We start from the raw sequence: 18393 nt of genomic DNA, 5'->3' as shown, positions 1-18393 counted from the left end.
AAGGTATGTAGCCCTCTCTCTAATGGTGGTTTGGGCATTAGAAATTTGAGAACTTTCAATTGGACGCTACTTGGAAAATGGCTGTGGAGATGCCATAAAGAACCAAAAGCTCTATGGAAGTTGGTGATTGAGAGTAAATATGGTGGCTTATGGGGAGGATGGTGTTCCAACGAAGTGAGAGGGGCAAATGGAGTGGGTTTCTGGAAGAGTTTCGCTTTGGAGCGGTACTGTCCGTTTTAAGCTTTAGATCAGCCCCCAATAATATTTTGACATGTCACATTATACATTATAACACAATGCATCCCACTACATCAGAATATCGGTAATACCCTGCGTGAAATGCTTTAGTTTTGCCTTAGAAGTTAGACCCGTTGCACAACCATCGTTGCTCTCCCTGTACACGCCCAGCAGCCCACGCCACAACCACCCATAACCATTTCGACGCCGCTAGCAGCCACCTACAGCCATTCCAACTCCAACAGCAGCAGCCCGACGCAGCCACCTACAGCCATTTCGACTCCAACGGCAGGCAGCCTGACGCCAACCAGTCAACCACCACGCATTCCATCGGCACCCACAACCACCACGAAGTCCGATAGCCACCATGCAGTCCGACCGGCCCCACCGTCGACCTGCAGATTTGACGAGGGCGAGAGAGAGAGACGAGGGCGAGAGAGAGAGAGAGATGAGACGAGGGTGAGAGAACAGAGAGGGTGCTTTGGTGCGAGAGGGATTGAGAACAGAGAGGGTGCTTTTGGTGCGAGAGGGATCGAGAACAGTAGGGTTCCATTTTTTTTTTATTTGGTGCGCAGCGTCCCATTATTAGAGAAATGGGTGCACCATGTGGTCGGCTCTTATTGGAGGCTATTCTCAGCCCAATAACAGATGTACCGACTAGAAGATTTTTCCTTTCTGGAAACATATAAGAGGAGGATGGGGGGTCTTTTCTCGCCACACAAGTTATCGTCTAGGAGATGGGGCTAGGATCAAATTCTGGTATGATACTTGGTGTGGTAAAGGTGCTCTAAAGGATCTTTTTCCTGCTCTTTTTAGGGTCGCAAGTGCCAATGATGTTTCAGTGGCAGAAGTCATGGCGAGAGTAGGGTAACAAATCCAGTGGAATATCAATTTTAGCCGGGCGGCACATGATTGGGAAATGGACAGTTTTTCAACTTTTTTCAGCCTCTTGTACTCAATCAAACCGAGTAACCAGCATGCTGATTTATTGTGGTGGACTCCTACAAATAAAGGCCTGTTTTCGGTTCGCTCGTTTTATAAGTCTCTTTCTCAAGAGCTTCAAACTCAGTTTCCATGGAAAAGGATTTGGAGACATAAGGCGCCTCTCAAAGCAGCATTTTTCATGTGGACGGCTTCCTGGGGTAAGATCCTCACAACGGATAATTTGAGGAAACGAAGGGTGATTATTGCAGATCGGTGTTGCATGTGTAGGAATGTGGGTGAATCTGTGGACCATCTTCTACTACATTGTGAGGTAGCTCGAGGGTTATGGAACGAGGTATTTAGTAGACTAGACTTGGGTTGGGTTATGCCTAAGACAGTAGTGGCGATGTTGGCTAGTTGGACGGATCTAAAAGGCAATCAGCAGATCAAGGCTGTATGGAAGATGCTGCCTATTTTCATCATGTGGTGTGTGTGGCAGGAGCGCAATGAACGGACGTTCAAGGACAAAGAGAGATCGATGGAGGAACTAAAAGCTTTCTTTTTTAGAACTCTTTGTACTTGGGCCATAGCCGTTAATTTTAATGGCCAAGATTTTCATGAGTTCCTTGTATCTTTTGCCCCTACGTAGTTTAGGGCCTTCTTTGTACTGAACATGGCTTTGCCTATTCTTTTATTAATATACTTTTACTTATAAAAAAAAAATAACTGGGCCAACCAAACCTGGTATGAATTCTTAGAGGAGGCTTCCCAGATTATTGTTAGATCATTTTCCCTTGATACTTGACTGTGATGGTGTAGCTAGGCAAGAGGGTATTTCAAATTTGAGAACATGTGGCTAAAAGCTAATGGCTTTGTGGAAAAAGTGGATCAGCGTTTGCTTTTATAAAACTACAATGGTTCCCCTGAGTTTTGTGTTGGCAAGCAAGTTGAAAGCTTTAAAGCAAGATTGGGAAAAATGGTAGGTTCAGCTTTAAAGCTAAGGGTTCTGTTTACACAGTGAATCTTATTTTATGAACCACTGAACCATTCATGATTGTGCAGCTTTGGAATGTGGTAAGTTCAGACTTAGCCAGTGTCATTTTTACGTAATGATAACACATGTTTTTCTTATTGGGACCGGGTGTCTAGGAATGCGGTTAGTCCCGACTAATCTCGGGGGTGCACAGGCCCTTGGCAAGGAGTTTCCCACAAGTGTATCTCGGGTAATTCAAAGGAAAAATCTCTCAGTCTGATGGCCTCTAGAGATTGTTTGCACCAAGGGGATTTGAACCTTAGACCTGGGGGGAGCATACCCCCAAGCCCAAGGCCTTTACCACTTGAGCCAACCCTTAGGGGTTAAATCGTATACCTGGCACATTTTTGTCTGAAATAGCTCATATTGATGGTGGTTTTTTCCCTTTTAAGTCCTTGCCAATGGTTGTCAGGTCAAATGGTCTCCTGTCCTCCACTTGGAGGGATTGTGATTTAAAAATCTGGCATGGGTGACTGAGTTGAATTGAAAAAGAAAAAAGAAAAAAATTTGTTGCACATACTATTAGATATGACCATGACCAAAACGTCAGAAAATTGGCATTACTGTAGTGTTGAATTTACCGATGATGCCATTGCAGTGATGTATACAGGTTTTATAGCTGTACTTGGACTTGTGCATCCCTTTCATGGCGTCAGGAATTGGAAGATTTGTGTCCTTCACTCTAGTGACTACTGCTAGATTATCTTTGGTTGTATTAGATGAGATTATTTATCCAATATATATATATATATTATATTTATGTATGGATGTATGAATGGATTGGTTCCTTATGAGGGTTGAATCAAGTTGCATAGGCCCTTTGCGTCCATTTTATTTTTATTTTACCCATAACATGCTAAAAGAAAAATAATATGTATACAAAAAAACATGCTAAAATTTTTTCTCTTGATCATTGTTTGCAGCCTCCAAAAATCAAATTATTTATTGATAAGGTGATCCAGTGTCCATTGCAAGATATAGCGATACCTCTTTCTGGTTTTCGATGGGAGTATGGTAAGGTAATATAATGCTACTTCTGCTAGTACTGCTGTGCATAGTTTTTTTTATTTGCTTATTTTTTTGTTGCTTTTCAGGGTAACTTTCACCATTGGAGACCGCTGTTTCTGCACTTTGATACATACTTCAAGACATACCTTTCTTCTAGGAATGACCTCCTGTTGTCAGATAAAATTTTAGAAGATGATAGTCTATTTCCCAAGCAGGCAGTTCTACAAATTTTACGAGTAATGCAAACAATTCTTGAGAATTGCCATAACAAGAGTTCATTTGATGGCTTAGAGGTATGTTGATTTTAGTGTCACAGGTCATGTTTAGTGTCTAGACTTGGGTATGAGCATCTGCTACTGGTTCTTGCCTGATATGTTATACTGTTTGTCCTCTTCAGAATTTCAAGCTCCTGCTTTCATCAACTGACCCAGAGATTCTTATAGCTACACTTGAAACTCTATCTGCACTAGTGAAAATAAACCCCTCTATGTTGCATGGAGGGGGAAAGTTGATTGGTTGTGGCTCAGTAAACAGCTCTCTCTTGTCTCTAGCCCAAGGATGGGGAAGCAAGGAGGAGGGTTTGGGTTTGTATTCATGTGTAATGGCAAACGAGAGAACCCAAGAAGAAGGGCTTTGTTTGTTCCCAGCTGATTTAGAAAATGACTGTGACAAGTCTAACTGCAGGATAGGCTCTACTCTCTATTTTGAGATGCATGGGGTTAATGCTCAAAGCAGCAAGGAAAATAGCAATCAAAATACTTCTAGCTTGAGAGTTATACATATACCGGATCTTCATTTACAGGAGGAGGATGATCTCTCACTGTTGAAACAGTGCATTGAGCAATATAATGTACCTACCGAGCTACGGTTTTCATTGTTGACAAGAATTAGATATGCTCATGCCTTCCGTTCTCGCAGAATATGCAGGCTGTACAGCAGGATTTGCCTTCTTGCATTCATTGTGCTTGTTCAGTCTAGTGATGCTCATGATGAACTTGTTTCATTTTTTGCTAATGAGCCAGAGTATACGAACGAGTTAATCAGGATTGTGCGGTCCGAGGAAGCTGTTTCTGGAACCATTAGGACACTTGCAATGCTTGCCCTGGGAGCTCAGTTAGCTGCATACATGTCTTTTCATGAGCGGGCACGGATTTTGAGTGGATCTAGTATCAGTTTTGCTGGGGGTAACCGGATGATACTCCTGAATGTGCTCCAGAGGGCCGTTTTATCGCTGAAGGCCTCCAATGATCCATCATCTCTTGCCTTTGTTGAAGCACTTCTTCAGTTCTATTTGCTTCATGTTGTTTCATCCTCGAGTTCTGGGAATAATATTAGGGGGTCAGGCATGGTTCCTACATTCTTACCATTTTTGGAGGATTCTGATCCTACACACATGCATCTTGTCTGTTATGCTGTTAAAACTCTACAAAAGCTCATGGATTACAGTAGTTCAGCTGTTTCCCTGTTTAAAGAGTTGGGGGGAGTGGAGCTTTTGGCTCAAAGACTGCAAATAGAAGTAATTAGGGTTATCGGTTTGACTGGGGCTCTTGAAAACTCGATGATCATTGGTGAGAGCTCCAGAAACAGTGATGATCAGCTGTACTCCCAGAAGAGGCTCATTAAGGTTTCGCTGAAGGCGCTTGGATCTGCTACATATGCTCCTACTAACACTACGAGATCCCAACATTCCCATGATAGTTCTTTACCGGCTACTCTTACGTTGATATTTGGCAATATAGATAAATTTGGAGGTGACATCTATCACTCAGCAGTGACTGTTATGAGCGAGATGATCCACAAAGACCCAACTTGTTTTCCTGTTTTGTTTGAAGTGGGTCTTCCAGCTGCCTTTTTATCATCGATAGCAGCTGGTATACTTCCTTCATCAAAGGCTCTTACATGTGTTCCTAATGGTCTTGGTGCCATTTGTCTTAATGAAAAAGGCTTGGAGGCAGTGAAAGAAACTTCTGCATTACGGTTCCTTGTTGACATTTTCAGCAGTAAGAAATATGTTACACCAATGAATGATGCTATTGTTCCTTTGGCAAATGCAGTGGAAGAGCTTTTGCGCCATGTATCTTCTTTGAGAAGCACTGGTGTTGATACAATCATCGAAATTGTTAACAAAGTTGCTTCTTTTGGGGACAGTAGCTGCTCAGGATCATCTGGCAAATTGAATGAGAGCACTTCAATGGAAATGGATTCCGAAGACAAAGGCAACGAAAGCCATTGCTGTTTGGTTGGTGCAGTTGATTCGGCTTCAGAAGGGATCAACGATGAGCAGTTCATTCAACTGTGCATCTTTCATTTGATGGTACTGGTTCACAGGACTATGGAAAACTCTGAAACATGTCGGCTATTTGTGGAGAAGTCAGGAATTGACGCCTTAATGATGCTTCTTTTACGGCCTAGTATTGCACAGTCATCTGATGGAATGTCTATTGCTTTGCATAGCACCATGGTTTTCAAGGGTTTTACTCAGAATCACTCTACTCCACTGGCACATGCTTTCTGTTCCTCTCTCAGAGACCATCTGAAAAAAGCTTTGACTGGATTTGGAGTCGTTTCAGGGACCTTTTTGCTAGATCCAAAGATGCCACAGGATGATGGAATCTTTTCTGCACTTTTTCTAGTGGAGTTCCTTCTCTTTCTTGCTGCCTCAAAAGACAACCGTTGGGCAAGTGCGTTGCTTGCAGAATTTGGACATGGTAGCAAGGATGTTCTGGAAGATATTGGGCGTGTCCATCGAGAAGTTCTGTGGCAAATTTCTCTTCTTGAAGATGCCAAGCCTGAAGTGGAGGATGATGGTGCTGCTTCTACATCTGAATCACAACAGTCTGAATTGGCTACAAATGAAACTCAAGACCAAAGATTCAACTCTTTCAGGCAGTTCCTTGATCCATTATTGAGGAGGAGGACATCGGGGTGGAGTATTGAATCCCAGTTTTTTGACCTTTTAAACACATACCGTGATCTTGGTCGTGCCTCCAGTTCCCAACAAAGACGTGCCGATAGTTCTTCAAACTTACGATTTGGAGCTGGTAATCAAGTCCATCATTCTGCTTCTTCAGATTCTGCTGGAGATGTTAGTAAGCAGAGATCCTACCATACTTCTTGCTGCGACATGATGAGGTCGCTTTCTTTTCACATTACCCATTTGTTTCAAGAGTTGGGGAAGGTAATGTTGCTTCCCTCTCGTCGACGGGATGATATTTTGAATGTTTCTCCTTCTTCAAAATCAGTGGCTTCTACTGTCGCATCTATTGCTCTGGATCACATGAATTTTGGGGGTCATGTGAATCCTTCTGGAACCGAGGCATCCATATCAACAAAGTGCCGATACTTTGGAAAGGTTATCGATTTCATTGATGGCTTTCTACTGGACAGGCCAGATTCCTGTAATCCGGTTTTGCTAAATTGCTTGTATGGACATGGTGTAATTCAATCAGTTTTGACAACATATGAAGCTACCAGTCAATTGCTGTTTGCTGTGAACCGTACTCCTGCATCTCCCATGGAAACTGATGATGGGATCTTAAAGCAGGATGAAAAGGGAGTTACTGATACTTCATGGATTTATGGTCCTCTATCTAGCTATGGGAAACTCATGGACCACTTGGTGACCTCATCTTTTATATTAACCCCGTTTACAAAACACTTGCTTGCCCAACCTCTAACAAGTAGCATTGTTCCCTTTCCAAGGGATGCCGAGATTTTTGTGAAGGTTCTCCAGTCAATGGTGCTGAAGGCAGTGCTTCCTGTTTGGACTCACCCCCACTTTGTTGATTGCAGTAATGATTTAATTACTTCGGTTATTTCTATAATTAGGCATGTCTATTCTGGGATTGAAGTGAAAAATGTCAGTAGCAACACTGGTGCTCGCTTGACTGGACCTCCTCCTAATGAGACTGCTATTTCAACAATTGTAGAGATGGGTTTTTCCAGGTCTCGTGCAGAGGAAGCTCTCAGGCGAGTTGGATCAAATAGTGTGGAGTTGGCAATGGAGTGGTTGTTCTCCCATCCAGAGGATGCTCAAGAAGATGATGAACTTGCTCGTGCACTTGCCATGTCCCTTGGGAATGCCGCATCAGACACAAAGGAAGTGAGCACAAATGGAGATACTCAACAGCTTGAAGAAGAGATGGTGCAACTTCCTCCCATTGAGGAGTTGTTATCTACATGTACTCGGCTCCTGCAGATGAAGGAATCTATTGTTTTTCCAGTTCGAGACCTGCTCGTGATGATATGCTCCCAAAATGATGGACAATATAGGTCAAATGTCATCTCCTTTCTTGTTGATCGGCTGAAGGATTGTACTTTGATTTCTGAAAGCGAAAATGGTGCCATGGTATCTAGTCTTTTTCATGTTCTTGCTCTACTTTTTCATGAAGATGAAGTGTCACGAGAACTTGCCACAACGAATGGTCTGGTTGCAGTTGCTGCAGATCTACTTTTGCAATGGTGTACTGGATCAGTTGGAATGGAGAAATGCCAGGTTCCTATGTGGGTGACAACTGCTTTTCTTGCTGTTGACCGGCTGTTGCAGGTGGATAAAAAACTGAACTCTGAAATTGTGGAGCAGTTGAAGCAGGACACTGCTAATAACCACCAAACATCTCTCATCATTGATGAGGATAAGCAAACCAGGTTGCGGTCTGCATTGGGATTAGTTCCAAAGCATACTGATATAAATGAGCAGAAGAGACTTATTGAGATTGCTTGCAGTTGTATCAGGAACCAGCTTCCTGCTGAGACAATGCATGCTGTTCTCCAACTGTGTTCTACTCTCACTAGAACTCATTCTGTTGCTATTAGTTTTCTTGATGCTGGGGGACTGAGTTTACTGCTTTCTTTGCCAACAATTAGCCTCTTTCCTGGGTTTGATAATGTGGCTGCTAATATCATCCGTCATATTCTTGAAGATCCGCAAACCCTACAGCAAGCAATGGAATCTGAGATAAGGCACAGCTTTGTGGCTGCCACCAATAGACATACGAATGGAAGGGTCACTGCACGTAACTTCCTGTCAAATTTAAATTCCGTCATTACACGGGATCCAGTAGTCTTTATGCAGGCTGCTTGGTCTGTTTGCCAAGTTGAGATGGTCGGTGAAAGGCCCTATATTGTCTTGCTGAAAGATCATGACAAAGATAAGTACAAAGAGAAGGAGAAGGAGAAATCACTGGAGAAAGATAAACAACAAACTACTGATGGGAAAGTTGCTTTGAGTAATGTGAATCCAGTTGCTTCTGGGAATGGGCATGGAAAACCTAATGATACGAATTTAAAGAGTGTCAAAGCTCATAGAAAATCTCCACAGAGCTTTATAAACGTAATTGAGCTTCTTTTAGATTCTGTCTGTACTTTTGTTCCTCCCCTGAAAGATGATGTGGTTTCAGATGTCCTTGATCCATCGTCAACTGACATGGACATTGATGCTGCAGCTATTAAGGGGAAAGGAAAAGCCGTTGCCACTATGTCTGAAGAGAATAATCAAGCCAATGGGGATGAAGCTTCTGCATCACTTGCAAAGATTGTATTCATATTAAAGCTTTTGACGGAGATTATGCTGATGTATGCTTCATCTGTTCACATTTTGCTTCGGAAGGATGCTGAAGTTAGTAGTTGCCGGTGTCCTCAACAAAAAGGTCCTGCTGGTGTGTATGCTGGTGGAATATTCCATCACATTCTTCACAAGTTTCTTCTATATTCTCGGAGTTTAAGAAAGGACAAGAAAATAGATGGTGACTGGAGGCATAAACTAGCAACCAGGGCTAGCCAGTTTTTGGTGGCGTCTTGTGTCCGTTCCACTGAAGCAAGGAGGAGGGTTCTAACAGAGAGCAATTATATATTCAATGACTTCATTAATTCGTGCAATGGTTTTAGCCCGCCGGGAAACAATATACCAGCTTTTGTTGATCTGCTTAATGATGTACTAGGTGCTCGTTCACCTACTGGTTCATACATTTTAGCTGAAGCTTCTGCCACTTTTATAGATGTTGGTCTGGTTAGGTCATTGACTCAAACTCTTCAAGTTTTGGATCTGGACCATGCTGACTCACCTAAAGTTGTTACTGGTCTAATTAAAGCTCTGGAGTTGGTAACAAAGGAATATATCCATTCTGCTGATTCTAACATAGAGAAGGAGGATAATTCAACAAAAATTCCCGATCTTACTGAATCTGCAAGAATGGATAATGGTGGTGATGTATCTCAGTCTGTGGAAGCAGCATCTCAAATCAATCCTGATTCTGTGCCAGCTGACAACATTGGGTCGTATAATGCTGTCCAACCTTACGGTGGCTCTGAGGCTGTTACAGATGACATGGAACATGATCAAGATCTTGATGGAGGTTTTGGTCCTGCTAATGGGGATGACTATATGCATGAAACCTCTGATGATGTGAGGGGTCTTGAAAATGGAATTGATACGGTGGGAATACAATTTGAAATCCGTTGTGGACAAGAAAATATTGATGAAGATGATGATGAGGAGATGTCTGGGGATGATGGGGATGAAGTGGATGAAGATGAAGACGATGAGGAGGAACATAATGATCTTGAAGAAGATGAAGTACACCATCTTCCCCATCCTGACACGGATCAAGATGATCATGAAATTGATGATGATGATTTTGATGAAGAAATAATGGAGGAAGAAGAGGATGACGAGGATGACGAGGATGGAGTAATACTGAGGCTGGAGGAGGGCATAAATGGAATAAATGTTTTAGACCATATTGAGGCTTTTGGTAGAGACAATAGTTTTTCCAATGAAGCTCTCCATGTGATGCCAGTTGAAGTTTTTGGTTCTAGACGTGAAGGGCGTACTACGTCCATCTACAGTCTTTTGGGCAGAAGTGGTGACAGTGTTACCCCGTCAAGGCATCCTCTTCTACTGGCACCTTCGTCATCTGTGCACTCAGCTTCTCCTCGGCAATCTGGTAAGCTTCTTCTAGGGATGGTTTTTAGACCTTGAAATAGTTGAATTCTTACTGCAATTTCTGTTGTTACCTGTATTTTAGCTTAATTATTTCCTCTAGGTTAAATATTTGGCATTCTTGGTCTCTGATGCTGGAACACACTGCTGCAGAGAATGCACGTGACATGGTCTTTCCAGATAGGAACTTGGAGAGCACCTCATCACGCTTGGATTCTATTTTCCGTTCCCTGAGGAATGGGCGCCATGGACACCGTTTGAACTTGTGGGTGGATGATAACCAGCAAAGTGGTGGATCAAATGTAGGTTTAGTGCCACATGGCCTTGAAGAGCTGCTTGTTTCCCAGTTGAGACGACCAGCCCTTGAGCAGCCTTCTGACCAGAACACAATGGCACAGGATCCTAAAAGCAAAGATGAAGTTAGCCTGTTGCAGGAAACAGAAGCAGGTGCAAGGACCGACATTTCTTTTGAAAACAATGAAAGTAGTAGCATGCCACCTTCAACTCTTGAAAATGATAGCTCTGGCAATGCTGATCTGAGGCCTGCCGCAAGTGAACCTCTACATGGAACTGATGCATCCAGCTCGCAATTGCAATCTGTTGAAATGCAGTTTGAAAACAATGATGCAGCTGTACGGGATGTTGAAGCTGTGAGCCAAGCAAGCAGTGGAAGTGGGGCGACCTTGGGTGAGAGCCTTCGAAGCCTTGACGTCGAAATTGGAAGTGCTGATGGCCATGATGATGGTGGAGAAAGGCAAGCTTCTGCAGATAGAATGCCATTGGGTGATCCACAGGCAGCTCGCTCTAGAAGGACAAATGTCTCTTTTGTGAATTCTACACCTGTTGATGGAAGAGATGTGTCCCTTCATAGTGTGACTGAAGTTTCAGAAGGTTCCAGCCGAGAAGCGGATCAGGATGGTCCGGCAGCAGAGCAGCAACTCAACAGTGATGCTGGTCCTGGAGCAATTGATTCTGCATTCCTGGATGCTCTTCCAGAGGAGCTGCGTGCTGAGGTTCTTTCAGCTCAACAGGGTCAAGCGGCTCCGCCCTCAAATGCTGAACCACAAAATTCAGGAGATATTGATCCAGAATTTCTTGCAGCCCTTCCCCCTGACATACGAGCAGAAGTTCTGGCACAGCAGCAAGCACAAAGGCTACATCAATCTCAGGAACTGGAAGGTCAACCTGTTGAAATGGACACTGTCTCAATAATTGCAACTTTTCCTTCAGATTTGCGAGAAGAGGTACATTGGTTTTTGGAGTGTCCTTTATTCAGTACTCGTAAAACCAAATGTAGAATTGAAATGAGCCTCTTCAATTTTTTGTCTGTATTTTATTATCAGGTTCTCTTAACTTCGTCTGATGCTATCCTTGCAAATCTGACGCCAGACCTTGTTGCGGAGGCAAACATATTGCGTGAAAGATTTGCACACAGTTACAGCCGCACCCTTTTTGGTATGTACTCTAGGAATCGCAGAGGTGAAACTCCAAGAAGAGGTGAAGGTATAGGGTCCAGCCTGGAAAGAGCCGGGGGAAGCATTGTCCGTAGGTCAATTGGAGCTAAGCTAGTTGAAGCTGATGGAGCTCCTTTAGTTGATACAGATGCTCTGCATGCCATGATTAGGTTGCTTCGTGTAGTGCAGGTATAATCTTGGTTATTTAGATATGCCCTTTTTTATAAGTATTTAGATATGTCCTTTATGTGTATTCGTTATGAACTATGCATTTATGGACATAAATATTGCAGCCACTGTACAAAGGTCAGCTGCAGAGGCTGCTTCTGAATTTATGTGCTCATCATGAAACCAGAAGTTCTATGGTGAAGATTCTCATGGACATGTTAATGCTTGATACAAGAAAGCATATTAACAACTTGAGTGCTGGTGAGCCTTCTTATCGGCTTTATGCTTGTCAGAGTAATGTGATGTATTCACGTCCTCAGTCTTTCGATGGTAAGACCCCTTATTTAATCTACTACTCCTTTGATGGGTAAGTTTTGGTTGCCCTTCCTATAATTACTAGAGTCAAGCTGTTTTCAAGAATGGGTGGAACATGGTCTTGGATTTTCTGTTGAGGAAATATATGTGATAAGAGCACCTGGTGCTTCAAAGGTTGCCCTGGTCACCCAGTGTTGAATAGGGTGGTATATCTGATGTTTTATCCAAGTTTATTTCCCAGTTTGAGTTTTGCCATGAGAGAGTTTAAATCTTTGTTTATCATTCAAATAGACAGTAAAGGAGCATGAAAGAAATTAAATTTATTTTGTATTTTCATTTTTTTCGGTTTGTATGCTTGATATATTTTTACTTGATGTTCAAAAGACTTTTCTGTAGTATCAAGGATTTATGCATTAAAAAAAAATATCATTTCTTATGTTGTTAGTGGTTTTGACATGTGGCAGTAGCATGCAACTTGTGTTCAGCTTCTTATGAACTTTTTGTCCTTATAGGTGTTCCTCCCTTGGTGTCTCGGCGTATTCTTGAAACTCTTACTTATTTGGCTCGTAATCACCCATCAGTGGCGAAGATTTTGCTTCAGTTTAGGTTGCCTCAGCCTGCTGTACTGGAGACAGAAAATACTGATCGGGCACGGGGTAAAGCCGTGATGGTTGTTGAAGATGATGGAATGGATAGGAGTGATCATTGGAAAGGATATATATCGATTTCGTTGCTTTTGAACCTCTTAAATCAACCCCTTTATTTGAGGAGTGTAGCCCATCTTGAACAGGTGATGCTTTGCATGAAGTTTTATTTGGCTTTCTTACAATTGTTAATTTAGATGTGTTCATTAGGCTTTACTGTCTGCTTCTTTTTCAGCTTCTTAACTTATTGGAGGTCATCATTAATAATGCTGAAAGTAAATCAGTATCTGACAAATCTCGGGCATCTGCATCTGAGCAACCATCTGGTTCAGAAAGTGTAACGTCTGATGTTGGGATAAGTAGAGAATCTGGTCAAATTTCTTCAGATGTTGCAGCATCGTCCAAGGACATTGATATCTCCAAGCTCAGCACCACTGGTGTGCGCAAGGAATTTGATCCGCAAGCTGTATTGCTTAACCTACCACAAGCAGAACTCCGACTTCTATGCTCATTGCTTGCACGAGAGGGGTATGATGCTGCTTTTGGCCTATTAAATTGCATTTTCTGTGGTATTATATCGTATGAATTGTTATACCTTTGAATACCAAAAGCTGTATCGCTGGATTTCTGTTCATTTTTTAGTATTGTCCATTCTGTTTCCAGTTCCATACATTCATCTATATATTTATATTAATAAAACTTCTTATTACTTATAAGAAAAAACATTCATCTATATATTTGAGCAATTACATTTTTGTTGGAAAGCTTCTGTTACGTATTTGGTTTGGGTCACACATCACTCATTCTGTGTCCAGACTTTTATAGCGGTCATGTTCCTTGCTTATTCATCCAACAATCAATGCATGATCAACGCATAATTCTCTGATGCCCGTACCGTAGTTTCTATTAAGTTCATTGTGACAGCCTGCATTAGACATTTGGTTTGAATTCCTCGTTGAGAGTGGATGTGATTTTGACCTTGTACATTTGGCTTAACAAATTACATGATACACCCAGACTGTCAGACAATGCATATACTCTAGTGGCGGAGGTAATGAAGAAGTTGGTGGCAAATGCTCCAACTCATTGTCATCTGTTTGCTACTGAGCTAGCTGGGGCCATTCAAAACTTGACTTCATCTGCTGTAGATGAGTTACACATGTTTGGTGAAGCTGTGGAAGCACTCCTCAGCACAACATCCTCTGGTGGAGCTGCAATATTAAGGGTTCTGCAGGCATTAAGCTCTCTTGTTGCTTCAGTGAGTGAGAAAGAGGATGATCTACAAATTATTCCCGAAAAGGAATATACAGCCGCTCTTTCTCAGTTGCAAGACATAAATGCAGCTTTGGAGCCTCTGTGGCTGGATCTGAGCACTTGCATAAGCAAAATAGAGACTTATTCAGACTCGGCACCTGATTTGTTGACTTCATCTAAAATGTCAGCCTCTAAACCCTCTGGTGCAGTGACTCCACTCCCTGCAGGCTCTCAGAACATCTTGCCATATATAGAATCTTTCTTTGTGGTGTGTGAGAAATTACATCCTATGCAGCCAGGGTCTAATGATGAATTTAGTATTGCTGTAGTTTCAGAGGTCGAAGATGCAACCACTTATGCTGGCCAGCAGAAAACCTCAGGGCATACTTCGAAAGTTGATGAAAAACACCTTGCTTTTGTGAAGTTCTCGGAGAAGCATAGGAAGCTGCTAAATGCTTTCATCAGGCAAAACCCTGGGTTACTTGAGAAGTCCTTCTCCCTCATGCTAAAGGTTCCTAGATTTATTGACTTTGACAATAAGCGTGCTCACTTCAGATCAAAAATAAAGCATCAACCTGACCATCATCAGAGTCCTTTAAGAATTTCTGTAAGAAGAGCTTACATTCTTGAAGATTCATTTAACCAGCTGCGTATGAGATCTGCTCAAGATTTGAAAGGGAGGTTGACAGTTCACTTTCAAGGAGAGGAAGGTATTGATGCAGGTGGACTTACAAGGGAGTGGTATCAATCGCTATCCAGGGTTATCTTTGATAAGGGGGCATTACTTTTTACAACTGTGGGTAATGAGTCGACATTTCAACCAAACCCTAACTCTGTGTATCAAACAGAACATCTGTCATATTTCAAATTTGTTGGGCGAGTGGTGAGTATGTTTTAAAGTTGCTCTATTACTTGTAAAAAAAGAATGGTTTAAAGTTGCTCTTATCCCATTGAGAGTTGTTTGTATGTTTCCGACTTATTCCTCATCTTTTCAGGTTGGGAAAGCACTTCTTGATGGGCAACTCTTGGATGTCCATTTCACTCGATCATTCTACAAGCATATATTGGGGGTGAAAGTTACTTATCATGACATTGAAGCCATTGATCCAGATTACTTTAAAAACCTTAAATGGATGCTTGAGGTAGGCTACATACAACCGTGTGTGTGTGTGCGTGTGTGGAGTTTCCCTCCATGTTTGGGAAGTGACAATTTGTTTTACTTTGTTTCTTGCTGGCGTTTGCAGAATGATATAAGTGATGTTCTGGATCTTACGTTTAGCATTGATGCCGATGAGGAGAAGCTGATATTGTATGAGAGGACAGAAGTAATGATTTTTCCGTACTCCTTTAAGAACTTCATTTTCTCTGGGGAAAGATGTTAGTGTTTATATTTACATGTCATGGATCTAATGCAGGTGACCGACTATGAACTCATTCCTGGTGGACGGAATATTAAGGTTACCGGGGAGAATAAACACCAGTATGTTGATCTAGTTGCTGAGCACCGGTTAACAACTGCTATTCGTCCTCAAATAAATGCCTTTTTGGAAGGATTCAATGAATTAATTACCAGGGAATTAATTTCTATCTTCAATGACAAGGAACTTGAATTACTGATTAGTGGGCTTCCTGATATTGATTGTAAGTTTCCTTCAAAATAGTTTATTCACTTTGCCTCCTTATAGAGAGGCATTCCGTCATTCTTCCCCCGTTAAAGACTGTAAAAAGTACAAAATAATTCACCTCTGACAGAATGTCTTTGTACCCGTCTTTCAGTGGATGATATGAGGGCGAATACTGAGTATTCTGGGTACAGTCCTGCATCTCCTGTTATTCAGTGGTTTTGGGAAGTTGTTCAGGGTTTCAGCAAGGAGGATAAGGCTCGTCTCTTGCAGTTTGTGACTGGCACCTCTAAGGTATTTTTCCTAATATTTTTTGAACTTGGTTTCTGGCAGATTTTTAAATAACACAACTCTTTATTTCAGAACACACCATTTTGGTCTGAATATACACATGGATAAGCCTGTTTGTTTGTTGGCGTTTTATTCAGCAGTTGGTCCCATACATGTTAATTACATAAATCTACGAGTTACTTCATATTCATGTTTAATCATCAAGTGATTCTATTTGTAAGTTTGACTGTTGGGTCCACGACAGTATCAGCTTTGTCACAATGTACTTTCTTTATTCTTATTTAGAAATGTTATGCATCAAGTTGGACTGATTGCAGTGTACTTTGATTGCACTACTTACAATTGTCGTGATGAAGCATTTAAGGGTAATAAAAGAATTCCCCCCATGCTGTTTTTTGGGTTTAATGACTGAGCTACGCAACCAGGTGGAGGGGCCTGGGTATGGGATCCCTCTTTTATCCCTTAATAAATCTCCCATCCCTGTATCAGTGGGATTTAATCTGAAGTCCCTAATACACATTGAGAAACTGTCATTTTTTTGGGTAAGTAGAAACGTTATCTTTTAACCATGTAATCATTTATTCTTAATTTCGTTTATTCCCATGACCTAGGTGGTTCAAATTTCTCTGTATATCTAATCTTTCTGGTTATAATTTTTTTTTAAATAAAAATTTTGTTTACCGATAAAAAAAAAAAAAAAAAAAAAAAAAATAGAATCTTTCTAGTCTTATAAAGCTCTCTTCTCATCCATCACTTGCATGCAGTGCATATCTTATTGATCCACAAAAGGGACAGACTTCACTTGTTTGTACCTTGATTGTACCGAATGATGCGTTTTATGTATGCTCCTCATTTCTGTGTGGATACATTTGGGAAAATGTGTACGTTTGAGCTTTACCTGTTTGGTACACTTACTTTTAAGTTAATATGGTAATGGTTTGAGCACTCCACTCCTCTTTCCAATTTACCAGGTGCCTTTGGAAGGGTTCCGTGAACTTCAAGGGATTTCAGGCTCACAAAAGTTTCAGATACACAAGGCTTATGGCAGCCCTGATCACTTGCCTTCTGCTCATACTTGGTAACTTTTTTAAAAAATATTCCTAATTGTCTTGATGTAATTTATTTACGTACTTGGTTTGTTGTGAGTAGCATTGTTTAATGGGAATGAAAATTGGTTCAAAATTCTTGATTTATGCAGTTTCAACCAGTTGGATCTACCGGAATATCCTTCTAAACAAAACTTGGAGGAAAGGCTGTTACTTGCAATTCATGAAGGCAGTGAAGGGTTTGGATTCGGTTGAGAATTATAATGGGAGGCATCAAGATAACCTTGTAGATAATACAGATTATGTCAAATGCTACCATGAAAAGGGGAAATTGGGTGTTAATTGTGGGACTTTGGGGGTAATGCAGGTTGATATATTGTATAGTCGTATATTTTCTATTGGAAATGCCTCTGGCAGTTTTTGATTTACCCATCATCTTCTTTATTTATTTATAAGTGATTACCCATCATCTTTTTAACATTCATTTGTGCAACATCTCTCTCTCTCTCTCTCTCTCTCTCTCTCTCTCTCAAATTATTATAACGGAAATTATTAAAACTGAGCCCTTGTCAGCCGAATGCTCACTTTAAAGTGGATGCTTTGCAGAGATTTTACAAACATAAGTACTAGTTTGACTGCAAAATAATGTCCCTCATTAGTCATTACACTTTAAAGCAGGTATCTCATATGATCTGTAAATAGTTTGTAAATAGTAGTGAAGTAGTGTGAGAACTTCTGAAACAGACCCTAAGAAGTAAAAGTCCTTGTGTTGCTATGATGAGCCATTAACCAAGTGAAATTTGGGAAAACTAACCCAGGTAATGAAGTAAAAGAACAGCCTTTTTCAAATCTGACATATGCTCCCTCAATCCGGTTAAGAACCCAATCCAGCAACAGAAGCAAATATGGAGAAAAGGGAAGTTTAATGATGATTTAGCAATCAAAATGGCTTCAAATCACATCAGCATATAAGAGATAATTTAGCAACAAAATGACGAAAATTACTATTTTTTTCAATGTCATAGTGGTGGCAAAAGTAAACAGTTATATCTTAAAACATATAGCGACAAGGAGTTCATGCAATAAGAGATGATGAACAAGCCGAACTGATCATGCAAAAACATAACAACTATCATGTAACAGCATAAATATCCCATGTTTACCTACTTGTTTGACTTTGCATCGATTTCACTTCATAACTTTTAAATTGGCTTTCCCTCTCAACAGATTACAAGACAATATCCTTTGCCAACCAAATATCAAATTGGAATTCATCATGAGCAAATATATCCTCTGTAAGAAGACAGAAAGGAATACACTTCACACCAAGGTAACGTGACCATTTATGATCAAACCAAACCAATGTTGAGGAAAGAAGAAAACAGATCTAAACCAATGGTATTAATTACCAAAACGTGGTAGTTTGAAATGTAAATAGAAAAAAGTTTAATAATTTG

General features: G+C 41.1%; 1 protein-coding gene across 3 annotated transcripts in view; it reads left to right on the top strand.

Moving 5' to 3' along the window:
• The window catches only part of LOC121262798 (E3 ubiquitin-protein ligase UPL2-like), a 28133-nt gene extending 10769 nt beyond the window's left edge, over window positions 1-17364 (top strand). The window contains exons 3-17 of one of the 3 annotated variants that reach the window (XM_041165401.1): window positions 3118-3213; window positions 3289-3495; window positions 3600-10146; window positions 10296-11386; window positions 11486-11785; window positions 11890-12025; window positions 12592-12869; window positions 12959-13251; window positions 13741-14860; window positions 14973-15119; window positions 15222-15302; window positions 15393-15618; window positions 15754-15893; window positions 16862-16968; window positions 17089-17364. In XM_041165401.1, the coding sequence (XP_041021335.1) occupies window positions 3118-3213; window positions 3289-3495; window positions 3600-10146; window positions 10296-11386; window positions 11486-11785; window positions 11890-12025; window positions 12592-12869; window positions 12959-13251; window positions 13741-14860; window positions 14973-15119; window positions 15222-15302; window positions 15393-15618; window positions 15754-15893; window positions 16862-16968; window positions 17089-17191 (10872 nt within the window). In that variant the 3' untranslated portion in view covers window positions 17192-17364. Of the gene's footprint in view, window positions 1-3117; window positions 3214-3288; window positions 3496-3599; window positions 10147-10295; window positions 11387-11485; window positions 11786-11889; window positions 12095-12591; window positions 12870-12958; window positions 13252-13740; window positions 14861-14972; window positions 15120-15221; window positions 15303-15392; window positions 15619-15753; window positions 15894-16861; window positions 16969-17088 lie in introns of those variants that run through there. The other 2 variants (XM_041165400.1, XM_041165402.1) reach the window with 2 other exon arrangements.
• The last annotated feature ends 1029 nt before the right edge of the window (window positions 17365-18393 follow it).

The sequence above is a fragment of the Juglans microcarpa x Juglans regia genome, chromosome 4S (genome assembly GCF_004785595.1).
Source record: "Juglans microcarpa x Juglans regia isolate MS1-56 chromosome 4S, Jm3101_v1.0, whole genome shotgun sequence".
Classification (NCBI taxonomy): Eukaryota; Viridiplantae; Streptophyta; class Magnoliopsida; order Fagales; family Juglandaceae; genus Juglans; species Juglans microcarpa x Juglans regia.
This window is presented reverse-complemented; position numbering and strand designations above follow the sequence as displayed.